Here is a 12,829-nt window from a genome sequence, read left to right as displayed (position 1 = left end):
AACAATAACAGCATAGTCTTGGAAGGGCATTTCAAGCAAGTCGGCAGGGAAGACCAGATTTTGAATCATGAATGGACAATCTCGGTAAATCCTGTTAACAACAGCCTGATGACCTAATGGACTCGTGACCAGCACATCAAAGTCAAGTCTCCCAGATTTAACAGTATCAGGAAATGCAAGTGATGAGCAAACATAAGAGTGCGAAGATCCAGGATCAAATAGTGTAACAACAGATATGCCAAATAAGTGAAATTTACCAGCAACCACGTCTGGGCCATCCTGGTCATTCTTCTGTCTCATAGCATAAACTCGTGCAGTAGCTCTTGACCCACCAGCCTGATTAGCTCCACTCGAACCCGCTGCTTGCATATTTCGAGGTCTAGCACTGCTATTAGCTTGAGAATGAGTAGTGACAGGCTTTTGAACTGATCCCTCTGTATGGGTATAAGAAAGAGGATTAGGATTAGGACAATCCTTCACTTTATGATCCATACTTCCACAATTAAAACAAGCACCAGAAGCTCGTCTACATGCACAATAATGATTCTTCCCGCACTGTACACAAGTAGGGGTATGAGTTTTGCCTTGGCCATAACTTGGAGTATTGGCAGTAGAAAAATTCGACTTATTCTGCTTATGATGTAATGATTTATGTGTACTCCCAGTCTTGGAATAATCAAACTTTCCCTTTTTGGATGGACCACCATAATCTGAATTACCCTTCCTAAACCTGTTTTATCTCCTACTAGCTTCTTCCTTGTCAATTCTTTCCCAAGTAAGAGCAGCTGAAATCAGCTTGGAAAAATCATCAAGTTGTAAGATTGCCACTGATTTTCGAATGTAACCATTCAAACCTTCTTCAAATCTTCTGCACTTGTCTCTTTCACCATCAATAATACCTTTAGCATAGCGAGAAAGCCTGAGAAAGTTTTGTTGATATTCTGCAATAGACATACTTCCTTGTCTTAAATTCAAAAACTCTTTCTTTTTAGCATCACAATAGACAGGGGGAACATATTTGCACGAAATAATTTCACAAAGTCATCCCAAGTCAACACCGGAGGTTTTACTTTTGCATTTGGAACACTTACCCACCAATCATAGGCGTCTTTTTGTAAAAGAGACATAGCATACTTAAATTTGGAAGCATTAGTACACTCCAGTTGTTCAAAGACCCTCTCCATGCACTCGAGCCATTGTTCAGCTACCGTGGGATCTGTAGTGCCTTCAAATTCAACTCCGCCCATTTTTCTATTCTTCTCAAAATTTATTTCACTAGGTTCTGACCTTGTCCCAGCCAAGTGACGAAAGAACTCAGCCAATTATTGGAATGGAGGAGTCATAAATGGAGTATTATGACTCATTGCTCTTGGATTACTGTCCACTTCATTTCCACTAACACGAGGATGATTTAGGTCAGGCAAGGGTTCCTCATTTTCTCCCTGAAGGTGAGGCATGACATTATACTGAGCCTGACTTTCATCAACGGATTCAACAGCTCTATTCGAAGAAGAGGCCATATTAAAATTCCTATAAAAGATAAGATCACACTGCATTAGGACATGTACATGATGCACGTGCACACAGAATCCAATAAATTAAATTAAACAAGTATGCAAAAAATTTATAAACTCCAAGTCATTTTCAAAAAAGAAAATTACAACAAATACTACGTATTATCACAACAAAACAAATCCTAGAATCACAAAGTAGCTCTGATACCAAAACTTGTAGCAACCCCTTTGGGAGGCTACTACTTAAGAAACAAATCTAATTCCCTACTTACAAAATATTAAAAGAGATATTAATAAAAATATCCAAAGTAATTTAGTAGCGGAAATAGGCCCATGCGAAAAGGTTCAAAGTGCAATATATTTTTTTTAACATACACCATAACTTTATTTAAAATAAAATACAATGTCAAAATATTAACACAGGGTGATATAACCCTTCTTGAGCAATCAAGAGATTAAAACAACTTTCTAATAAATTTATATACTCATTCAAAATCACTGCAAGTTTGTATTATACATAAATTTTAAACTATCGGGTATAAAGAAAGGGAAACTAGTTTTCTCCTTTTCTACATATTTACAAGATAAAGTGTAAATTCAGCATATTACAAGACCTGAGTCGTTAAAATACCCTAATACAATAAAGTAGGTTACAAATTCAAGTTACAAGATTTTTTTGGTCTTAGAACCAACAAGCCTCCAAATAACATAAGTGTGACATATATATATATATATGTATATATTCTGTATATCCTTTACATCATGTATACGTCTCAAAACTATGCAAAACCAAGGTGCATATGCAAATGTGATCTTCATAAGTTCTTCCAAAAGACTAATTCACCCTGGCCATCTTCAGATTTCATCCAGAACATTTCCTACGATAGAAAACAACTATCGCTAAGCATAAAGCTTAGTGGTGCGTAAACTTTAGGCTTGAAGTCATTAAATTCTCCAATTCCCTTTTTTTCAGTCATAGTTAATTCAATTTAACATAATTTAAAACAAATGAACAAGTATATCAAACATATCAATATCAAACTTTGAAGTATTTCCAAATATCAATAACACTGTTCAAGAGTCTAGAAAGTGTATACTATCAATTTAAGGAAGTATACCAAATATCCATTTTTCGCCCAATATGTACGTCATGCCATCACACTAAGCATAATCAGATATCAAGATGGACCGAAGCCCCAAATCAAGTAGGGTCAAAACCCAATAGACAAGAGAATCAAGAACCATATTAAAAATGGCTTCCTAGTTCGTACTTAACACGGACAAGTTCCATAATTCAAGACGAACTACAAATCCAAAGTCAAGATGGCAAAAGATCCGAATCAAGAGGCATATCAAGATGAGTGACCAAGTCACTGCCACAAGAAGGACAAAGTCCCAACAAGAATGCAAAATGATCAAACAATCCGTACGGATGGGCGATTTAGCAAATTTCTGACAAGACTTAATATAATACGAATATAACAATATAAATTGAAGACAATAAAAACAAAATATCAAGTTATTTCAACATATTTCCAGCAAACCAAAAAGAGTACAAGTTTATACACAAACCTTGATATTTTACCACAAAACAGTTCAATCACAACTTGGGGACGTTCGAATCGTCTACGCCGTAAATAAACCAAATCTGTCCACTTCCTCAAACACTTCCCCTTTGATTTTTTTTCAAGGATTTATATACCTTAAATACATAATCAAATATCCAAATAAGTTCAATGATTTAACAAGTCAAACTAAACATGATATTGGTAAAAATTACCCAAAACGTTTGAAACAGAAATTCTGGACAGTATTACTATTCCGAGTTGTGACTAAGTTTTGAAGATTTATAAGGACAAACTAGACTTTATAGTCTTCACAAAAGTTGTAGATCTATGTCTTACTGTTTCGGAACATCTTGAATCACTACCATATCAATTTTGAACAAAAGGTTATGTTAAAATTACTAACAGCAGTACATGGAATATTTCTTAAACTGGAAATCTGGACAGCACCTGCCCTGTACTTTCTGACTCTTTTTTCAGGTATATAACGACAAAAATAGATTTTGATTCCTTCATAAGAGTTGTAGATTTATGAAATACCTTTCCAGAAAGTCCTAGATCACTTAAATCGGAGCTATGTACAAAAAGATATATAGAAAATACTAGTAGTTATCTAGTATAAAAACGGGTTTAGAAGCTTACCAAGAGGAGCAACTTGATCTTCACCAAAAACGAATTTTGTGCATTGATTTAGTATAAATCCATGATTTTTTTTTTGATGAAACTTCAGCTTCTTGTTCTTACGGAGGAGAGAGATAGAGAGAGATAGAGATAGAGAGATAGAGTAGAAAGATAGAGATAGAAAGAGAGAGAGGTAGATAGTTATTCTTCTTTGTTTCTGAAGAGTAGAAGAATAGGGAGCTTATGAATAGATATGAAATAAAATGGTTCCTCAACTACTAAATATTCTTAGATAAATACAAAAGGTTGGAAACCCAAAACTTAATTATATACTATAATTAATAACAACTCGTCAAAATAATATTAAGTGTTACATATAGCAACACCATGGAACTTCCTTGCCAATATTAACACAACCTAAAGTAAGAAATTTTCATATACTGACAATTTTACATTTAGGAAGTGCAAAGTAAAATATTTCCTCGTTATAAAAATGTTCAATCAAGAATGCAAATATTATAAAAATTTTGGGGTGTTACAGCTCTCTCTCCCTTAAAAAAAATTTCGTCTCGAAATTTACCTTGTACTAGTCCCGAAACAAATGTGGATATTGAACTCGCATATCCTCTTCTCGCTCCCAGGTAGCTTCTTCGCCTGAATGATTTCTCCAAAGAACCTTCACTAATGGGATTCTCTTTTTTCTAAGCTCTTTTATCTCCCGCGCTAAGATTTGAATTGGTTCTTCTTCATATGTCAAATCAGGATTAACCTCAATAGACTCAATAGGAAGAACATGAGATGGATCTGAGCGGTATTTTCGAAGCATAGAAACATGAAAGACGTTGTAGATATTACCTAATTCAGGTGGCAAAGCTAGCTTATATGCAATCGGACAAATTCTTTCAAGTATTTCATAAGGTCCAATAAATCGAGGGCTAAGTTTACCTTTTTGGCCAAATCTCATAATCTTCTTCCATGGAGAAACCTTTAAAAATACCTTATCGCCCACCTGATGCTCAATTTCACGTCTTTTAAGATCAGCATAAGACTTTTGTCTGTCTGAAGAAATTTTCAAACGATCCTTGATGATTTTTACCTTATCTTCAGTTTGTTGCACAATCTCAGGACCCACAAATTTTCTTTCACCAACCTCATTCCAACAAAGAGGCGTTCTACATTTTCTCCCATATAAAGCTTCATAAGGAGGCATGCCTATGCTTGATTGGTAGTTATTATTGTAAGCAAATTCTATTAGGTCCAACTATTTGTCCCAACTACCCTTAAACTCAATAATACAGGCTCGAAGCATATCCTCCAAGATTTGTATTACCCTTTCAGGCTGGCCGTTTGTTTGTGGATAGAAAGCGGTACTAAAATTCAACCTGGAACCCAAAGTTTCTTGCAGACTAGACCAAAATCTGGATGTAAACCTCGGATCTCTATCAGACACAATAGAAATAGGGATTCCATGCAGCTTCACAATCTCATTAATGTACAATTCTGCTAAACGTTCCAGTGAGTAGTCCATTCTGATTGCCAAGAAATGAGCACTCTTAGTTAGTCTATATACAATGACCCAAATTGCATCATGATTTCTTTGAGTACGTGGAAGTCCAGAAACAAAGTCCATCATTATCCTTTCCCATTTCCATTCAGGTATTGACAAAGGTTGCAGTAAACCAGCTGGGACTTGATGTTCAGCTTTTATTTGTTGACATACCAAGCATTTAGAAATGAACTCTGCAATGTCTTTCTTCATACCACTCCACCAATAGTGTTCCTTAATGGTCCGATACATTTTAGTACCTCCAGGATGCATTGCATAAGGTGAACTATGTGCTTCAATCAAGATCTTCTTTCTCAACTCATCATCATTAGGAACACATAACCTATTTTTATAAAATAAGGTACCATCCTTCCTTAATGAAAAATCTGATTCTCTTCCATTTTGGACTTCTTCAACCCGTTTCACAAGCTTCTCATCTAATTTCTGCGCTTCTTGGACTTGCTCAAGTAAGACTGGCTTGACTTGCAAATTAGCAATGATAGAACCATTATAATTAAATGAAAGGCAAACACTCATGGCTCTTAATTCAAGAAGCAAAGGCAAATGACTTAGAGTTAAATTTGCAAGGGAATTACGACTCAACGTATCTGCAACCACATTGGCTTTACCAGGATGATAATCAATCGTGCAATCATAATCTTTGATGAGTTCAAGCCATCTACGTTGTCTCAAGTTTAACTCTTTTTGTGTACCCAAGTACTTCAAACTCTTGTGATCAGTAAATATGTGACACTTCTCTCCGTACAAGTAATGCCTCCAAATTTTTGAGGCAAAAACAATGGTACCAAGTTCAAGATCATGAGTGGGATAATTTAACTCATGTGATTTCAACTTTCGAGAGGCATAAGCAATTACTTTCCCTTCTTGCATCAAAACACAACCCAAGCCACGATGAGATGCATCACTGTATACCACATAATCTTTTCCTTCAGCTGGCAAAGAAAGTATTGGAGCTTGTGTCAACAAGGATTTGAGCTTTTCAAAGCTCTCTTAACACTTGTCATCCCATACAAACTTAGTATCTTTCCCCAAAAGTTTGGTTAAAGGAGAAGCTATAATAGAGAAGCCCTTCACAAACCTTCTGTAGTGTCCTGCTAAACCCAAGAAACTTCTTATCTCAGTTGGAGTTTTAGGGAGTTTCCAATCAACAATATCTTGAATCTTACTAGGATCAACCTTCACACCTTCAAATGATACAATGTGCCCCAAAAATGCCACTTCATTCAGCCAAAATTCACATTTGGAAAGCTTAGCGTAGAGTTGTCTCTCTTTCAGAATTTGCATGACAATTCTGATATGCTTATCATGATCTTCTCTATTCTTGGAATAGACTAAAATGTCATCAATAAACACTACCACAAATTGATCGAGATAAGGCTTGAATATACGGTTCATTAGATCCATAAATGCGGCAGGAGCATTTGTTAAACAAAATGGCATTACCAAAAATTCATAATGGCCATACCTGGTCCTAAAATCAGTTTTAGGAACATCTTGCTCCCTCACACGCAACTGATAATATCCAGACCTCAAGTTAATTTTTGAGAATAAGCTGTCACCCTTCAGTTGGTCAAACAAGTCATCGATTCTAGGCAGTGGGTATTTGTTCTTGATTGTTACCTTGTTCAGCTGTCGGTAATCAATGCAAAGCCTAAGAGTGCCATCTTTCTTTTTCACAAATAAAACAGGAGCTCCCCAAGGTGAAATACTGGGACGTATGAAACCTTTCTCAAGAAGTTCTTGCAATTGAGCCTTCAACTCTTTTAATTCAGCTGGAGCCATTCTATAAGGAGCGATAGAAATAGGGGTAGTTCCCGGGACAAGATCTATAGGAAATTCAATCTCCCTTTCTGGAGGCAACCCATGAAGATCATCAGGAAATACATCAGGAAAGTCGCACACAGTTGGTATGTCCTTAAGACTTAGACTCCCCAATCGTGTATCGACTATATGAGCAAGATAGGCATCACAACCTTGACAAATCATTTTCCTTGCCAAGACCGCTGAAATAATATTAGATGTCAATGATCTTTTTCCTTGAACTACTATGTGTGAATGTGCAGGAGTTCTAAATGTCACTTGCTTCAACCTACAATCAACCACTGCGTGGTGCTTATGGAGCCAATCCATGCCAACAATAACATCATAGTCTTGGAAGGGCATTTCAAGCAAGTCGGCAGGGAAGACCAGATTTTGAATCATGAATGGACAATCTCGGTAAATCCTGTTAACAACAGCCTGATGACCTAATGGACTCGTGACCAGCACATCAAAGTCAAGTCTCCCAGATTTAACAGTATCAGGAAATGCAAGTGATGAGCAAACATAAGAGTGCGAAGATCCAGGATCAAATAGTGTAACAACAGATATGCCAAATAAGTGAAATTTACCAGCAACCACGTCTGGGCCATCCTGGTCATTCTTCTGTCTCATAGCATAAACTCGTGCAGTAGCTCTTGACCCACCAGCCTGATTAGCTCCACTCGAACCCGCTGCTTGCATATTTCGAGGTCTAGCACTGCTATTAGCTTGAGAATGAGTAGTGACAGGCTTTTGAACTGATCCCTCTGTATGTGAATACGAAAAAGGATTAGGATTAGGACAATCCTTCACTTTATGATCCATACTTCCACAATTAAAGCAAGCACCGGAAGCTCGTCTACAGGCACCATAATGATTCTTCCCGCACTGTGCACAAGTAGGGGTATGAGTTTTGCCTTGGCCATAACGTGGAGTACTGGCAGTAGAAAAATTCGACTTATTCTGCTTATGATGTAATGATTTATGTGTACTCTCAGTCTTGGAATAATCAAACTTTCCCTTTTTGGATGGACCGCCATAATCTGAATTACCCTTCCTAAACCTGTTTTCTCTCCTACTAGCTTCTTCCTTGTCAATTCTTTCCCAAGTAAGAGCAGCTGAAATCAGCTTGGAAAAATCATCAAGTTGTAATATTGCCACTGATTTTCGAATGTAACCATTCAAATCTTCTTCAAATCTTCTGTACTTGTCTCTTTCACCATCAATAATACCTTTAGCATAGCGAGAAAGCCTGAGAAAGTTTTGTTGATATTCTGCAATAGATATACTTCCTTGTCTTAAATTCAAAAACTCTTTCTTTTTAGCATCACAATAGACAGGGGGAACATATTTTGCACTAAATAATTTCACAAAGTCATCCCAAGTCAGCACCGGAGGTTTTGCTTTTGCATTTGGCACACTTACCCACCAATCATAGGCGTCTTTTTGTAAAAGAGAGATAGCATACTTAAATTTGGAAGCATTAGTACACTCCAGTTGTTCAAAGACCCTCTCCATGCGCTCGAGCCATTGTTCAGCTACCGTGGGATCTGTAGTGCCTTCAAATTCAACTCCGCCCATTTTTCTCATCTTCTCAAAATTCATTTCACTAGGTTCTGACCTTGTCCCAGCCAAGTGACGAAAGAACTCAGCCATTTGCTGGAATGGAGGAGTCATAAATGGAGTATTATGACTCATTGCTCTTGGATTACTGCCCACTTCATTTCCACTAACACGAGGATGATTTAGGTCAGGCAAGGGTTCCTCATTTTCTCCCTGAAGGTGAGGCATGACATTATGCTGAGCCTGACTTTCATCAACGGATTCAACAGCTCTATTCGAAGAAGAGGCCATATTAAAATTCCTATAAAAGATAAGATCACACTGCATTAGGGACATGTACATGATGCACGTGCACACAGAATCCAATAAATTAAATTAAACAAGTATGCAAAAATTTATAAACTCCAAGTCATTTTCAAAAAAGTAAATTACAACAAATACTACGTACTATCACAACAAAACAAATCCTAGAATCACAAACCGTAGCTCTGATACCAAAACTTGTAGCAACCCCTTTGGGAGGCTACTACTTAAGAAACAAATCTAATTCCCTACTTACAAAATATTAAAAAAGATATTAATAAAAATATCCAAAGTAATTTAGTAGCGGAAATAGGCCCATGCGAAAAGGTTCAAAGTGCAATATATTTTTTTTTAACATACACCATAACTTTATTTAAAATAAAATACAATTTCAAAATATTAACACAGGGTGATATAACCCTTCTTGAGCAATCAAGAGATTAAAACAACTTTCTAACAAATTTATACACTCATTCAAAATCACTGTAAGTTTGTATTATACATAAATTTTAAACTATCGGGTATAAAGAAAGGGAAACTAGTTTTCTCCTTTTCTACATATTTACAAGACAAAGTGTAAATTCAGCATATTACAAGACCTGAGTCGTTAAAATACCCTAATACAATAAAGTAGGTTACAAATTCAAGTTACAAGATTTTTTTGGTCTTTAAAAACCAACAAGCCTCCAAATAACATAAGTGTGACATATATATATGTGACATATATATATATATATGTATATATTCTGTATATCCTGTACATCATGTATACGTCCCAAAACTATGCAAAACCAAGGTGCATATGCAAATGTGATCTTCATAAGTTCTTCCAAAAGACTAATTCACCCTGGCCATCTTCAGATTTCATCCCGAACATTTCCTACGATAGAAAACAACTATCGCTAAGCATAAAGCTTAGTGGTGCATAAACTTTAGGCTTGGAGTCATTAAATTCTCCAATTCCCCTTTTCAGTCATAGTTAGCTCAATTTAACATAATTTAAAACAAATGAACAAGTATATCAAACATATCAATATCAAACTTTGAAGTATTTCCAAATATCAATAACACTGTTCAAGAGTCTAGAAAGTGTATACTATCAATTTAAGGAAGTATACCAAATATCCATTTTTCGCCCAATATGTACGTCATGCCATCACACTAAGCATAATCAGATATCAAGATGGACCGAAGCCCCAAATCAAGTAGGGTCAAAACCCAATAGACAAGAGAATCAAGAACCATATTAAAAATGGCTTCCTAGTTCGTACTTAACACGGACAAGTTCCATAATTCAAGACGAACTACAAATCCAAAGTCAAGATGGCAAAAGATCCGAATCAAGAGGCATATCAAGATGAGTGACCAAGTCACTGCCACAAGAAGGACAAAGTCCCAACAAGAATGCAAAATGATCAAACAATCCGTACGGATGGGCGATTTAGCAAATTTCTGACAAGACTTAATATAATACGAATATAACAATATAAATTGAAGACAATAAAAACAAAATATCAAGTTATTTCAACATATTTCCAGCAAACCAAAAAGAGTACAAGTTTATACACAAACCTTGATATTTTACCACAAAACAGTTCAATCACAACTTGGGGACGTTCGAATCGTCTACGCCGTAAATAAACCAAATCTGTCCACTTCCTCAAACACTTCCCCTTTGATTTTTTTTCAAGGATTTATATACCTTAAATACATAATCAAATATCCAAATAAGTTCAATGATTTAACAAGTCAAACTAAACATGATATTGGTAAAAATTACCCAAAACGTTTGAAACAGAAATTCTGGACAGTATTACTATTCCGAGTTGTGACTAAGTTTTGAAGATTTATAAGGACAAACTAGACTTTATAGTCTTCACAAAAGTTGTAGATCTATGTCTTACTGTTTCGGAACATCTTGAATCACTACCATATCAATTTTGAACAAAAGGTTATGTTAAAATTACTAACAGCAGTACATGGAATATTTCTTAAACTGGAAATCTGGACAGCACCTGCCCTGTACTTTCTGACTCTTTTTTCAGGTATATAACGACAAAAATAGATTTTGATTCCTTCATAAGAGTTGTAGATTTATGAAATACCTTTCCAGAAAGTCCTAGATCACTTAAATCGGAGCTATGTACAAAAAGATATATAGAAAATACTAGTAGTTATCTAGTATAAAAACGGGTTTAGAAGCTTACCAAGAGGAGCAACTTGATCTTCACCAAAAACGAATTTTGTGCATTGATTTAGTATAAATCCATGATTTTTTTTTTGATGAAACTTCAGCTTCTTGTTCTTACGGAGGAGAGAGATAGAGAGAGATAGAGATAGAGAGATAGAGTAGAAAGATAGAGATAGAAAGAGAGAGAGGTAGATAGTTATTCTTCTTTGTTTCTGAAGAGTAGAAGAATAGGGAGCTTATGAATAGATATGAAATAAAATGGTTCCTCAACTACTAAATATTCTTAGATAAATACAAAAGGTTGGAAACCCAAAACTTAATTATATACTATAATTAATAACAACTCGTCAAAATAATATTAAGTGTTACATATAGCAACACCATGGAACTTCCTTGCCAATATTAACACAACCTAAAGTAAGTAATTTTCATATACTGACCATTTCACAAGTGCAAAGTAAAATATTTCCTCGTTATAAAAGTGCTCAATCAAGAATGCAAATATTATAAAAATTTTGGGGTGTTACAAAAAGAGAAGGTGGGTTTTCGTTGAGTCGAGATCCGGTACGTCGAGGTTGCTGTCCGAGTTTTTGTTCCGTTGCGATCATTTCCGGTTAGTTGGTTTAAGTTTCATTTCTGTCCGTATTTTGTTTGATATTCTCGGATCTGAAATCAGTATATGTTTGATTCTTTTTTTTTCCGTTGTTTATCATTTCTTGATTATTTCTTCAGTTTGTTTTTATTCATTTGTTCTTGTTTAGTTTTAATATAGAAGTGTGTTAGTTTAATAACTTGAATCCTTTATCTTGGTTGTAATGTTGTTAGATTTAATTTGAAGTTCAATTGATTATTGAGTTTAGTGATTTGAATCTACTTGTTTGTTATGTTCAATTTGTTACTGTTATTGAATCTGAAAGTATGTTTGTTGTTAAAAAATATTGTTCAGTCAAAATAATTTCAGTTGTTTCTTTATTGTTCATCATATGGTTTGGTTCCCTGAATCCTTAGTCTTTGTTTTGATGATATTTGACATAATCTGAGTTTCTAGCTTAAATTTGTTGATGAAATTTGATTAGGAATTGATTATAGCTGCTGTATTTTGGTTAATTGATTAGGTGAATTGGTTATAGCTGATGGGGGTAGAATGGTAAATTGTAGTATTTTCAGGGGCAGAATGGTAATTTCAGTAGTTTTAGGGGCATTTTCGGGATTTTAAGTTTTAAAAAATAATTAATTTGAGTGTTCTGTCCATTAAGTACTAATAATATTAAATTAATACATTTTTTAATACATGGTGGGGGACAAGACAAGTGGTAGTGGGAATTAATATATTTGTTTAATATAGTGGGGGACAAAGCATGCGGTAGTGGGGAATAAGGGAATTAAATAAAGAAAAGATATGTGTTAGTGAAAATTAATATTTGTTTAATATAGTGGGGGACAAAACATTAAGTAGTGGGATTCAAAAGGGGGATGGGTAGAAGATGGTGGGGATTAATTTGAGTGCTTCAAGTTTGGCTATAAATAAAGGGGTTGACACAAGTTAAGAGATGAGATTTTGAAGGGTTAAACATTAACTGGTCTTTCAATTTAAGTTTTAAAAAAAAGTGAGTAATTTAAGAACTAAAAACTGAAAGAGTGAGGTCTTGCTTTGACTACTGAAAATCCGAATTAGTGTTGGTTTTTTTTTTGAATTGAAGTTTTG

General features: G+C 35.2%; 2 protein-coding genes and 2 long non-coding RNA genes across 5 annotated transcripts; all 4 read right to left on the bottom strand.

The window, feature by feature from the left end:
• Window positions 1-647: 647 nt before the first annotated feature.
• LOC142175362 (uncharacterized) lies at window positions 648-3,924 on the bottom strand. Of its 2 annotated transcripts, none has more exons than XR_012704363.1 (3): window positions 3,722-3,924; window positions 3,087-3,216; window positions 648-1,530 (listed from the first exon to the last, which is right to left on the bottom strand). It is a non-coding gene; the product is annotated as an uncharacterized LOC142175362 (long non-coding RNA). The 2 variants fall into 2 exon arrangements; XR_012704362.1 differs by lacking the exon at window positions 648-1,530 and adding an exon at window positions 1,970-2,392.
• A 139-nt stretch (window positions 3,925-4,063) lies between these two features.
• LOC142178340 (uncharacterized) lies at window positions 4,064-4,910 on the bottom strand. Its single transcript, XM_075247676.1, has 3 exons — window positions 4,646-4,910; window positions 4,377-4,504; window positions 4,064-4,117 (listed from the first exon to the last, which is right to left on the bottom strand). The coding sequence occupies exons 1-3, from the start codon at window positions 4,908-4,910 to the stop codon at window positions 4,064-4,066; spliced, it is 447 nt and encodes a 148-aa protein (XP_075103777.1).
• Window positions 4,911-4,961: 51 nt separating this feature from the next.
• On the bottom strand, window positions 4,962-8,921 carry LOC142178337 (uncharacterized). The gene is made up of 4 exons (XM_075247670.1): window positions 7,129-8,921; window positions 6,888-6,975; window positions 6,346-6,779; window positions 4,962-6,171 (listed from the first exon to the last, which is right to left on the bottom strand). Exons 1-4 carry the CDS (start codon window positions 8,919-8,921, stop codon window positions 4,962-4,964), a joined length of 3,525 nt encoding a protein of 1,174 aa, XP_075103771.1.
• A 733-nt stretch (window positions 8,922-9,654) lies between these two features.
• On the bottom strand, window positions 9,655-11,343 carry LOC142175358 (uncharacterized). Its single transcript, XR_012704361.1, has 3 exons — window positions 11,141-11,343; window positions 10,506-10,635; window positions 9,655-9,813 (listed from the first exon to the last, which is right to left on the bottom strand). It is a non-coding gene; the product is annotated as an uncharacterized LOC142175358 (long non-coding RNA).
• Between the last annotated feature and the right edge of the window lie 1,486 nt (window positions 11,344-12,829).

The sequence above is a fragment of the Nicotiana tabacum genome, chromosome 3 (assembly GCF_000715075.1).
Source record: "Nicotiana tabacum cultivar K326 chromosome 3, ASM71507v2, whole genome shotgun sequence".
NCBI lineage: Eukaryota > Viridiplantae > Streptophyta > Magnoliopsida > Solanales > Solanaceae > Nicotiana > Nicotiana tabacum.
Note: the sequence above shows the minus strand (reverse complement) of the source record. Positions and strands in the feature narration are given on the sequence as shown.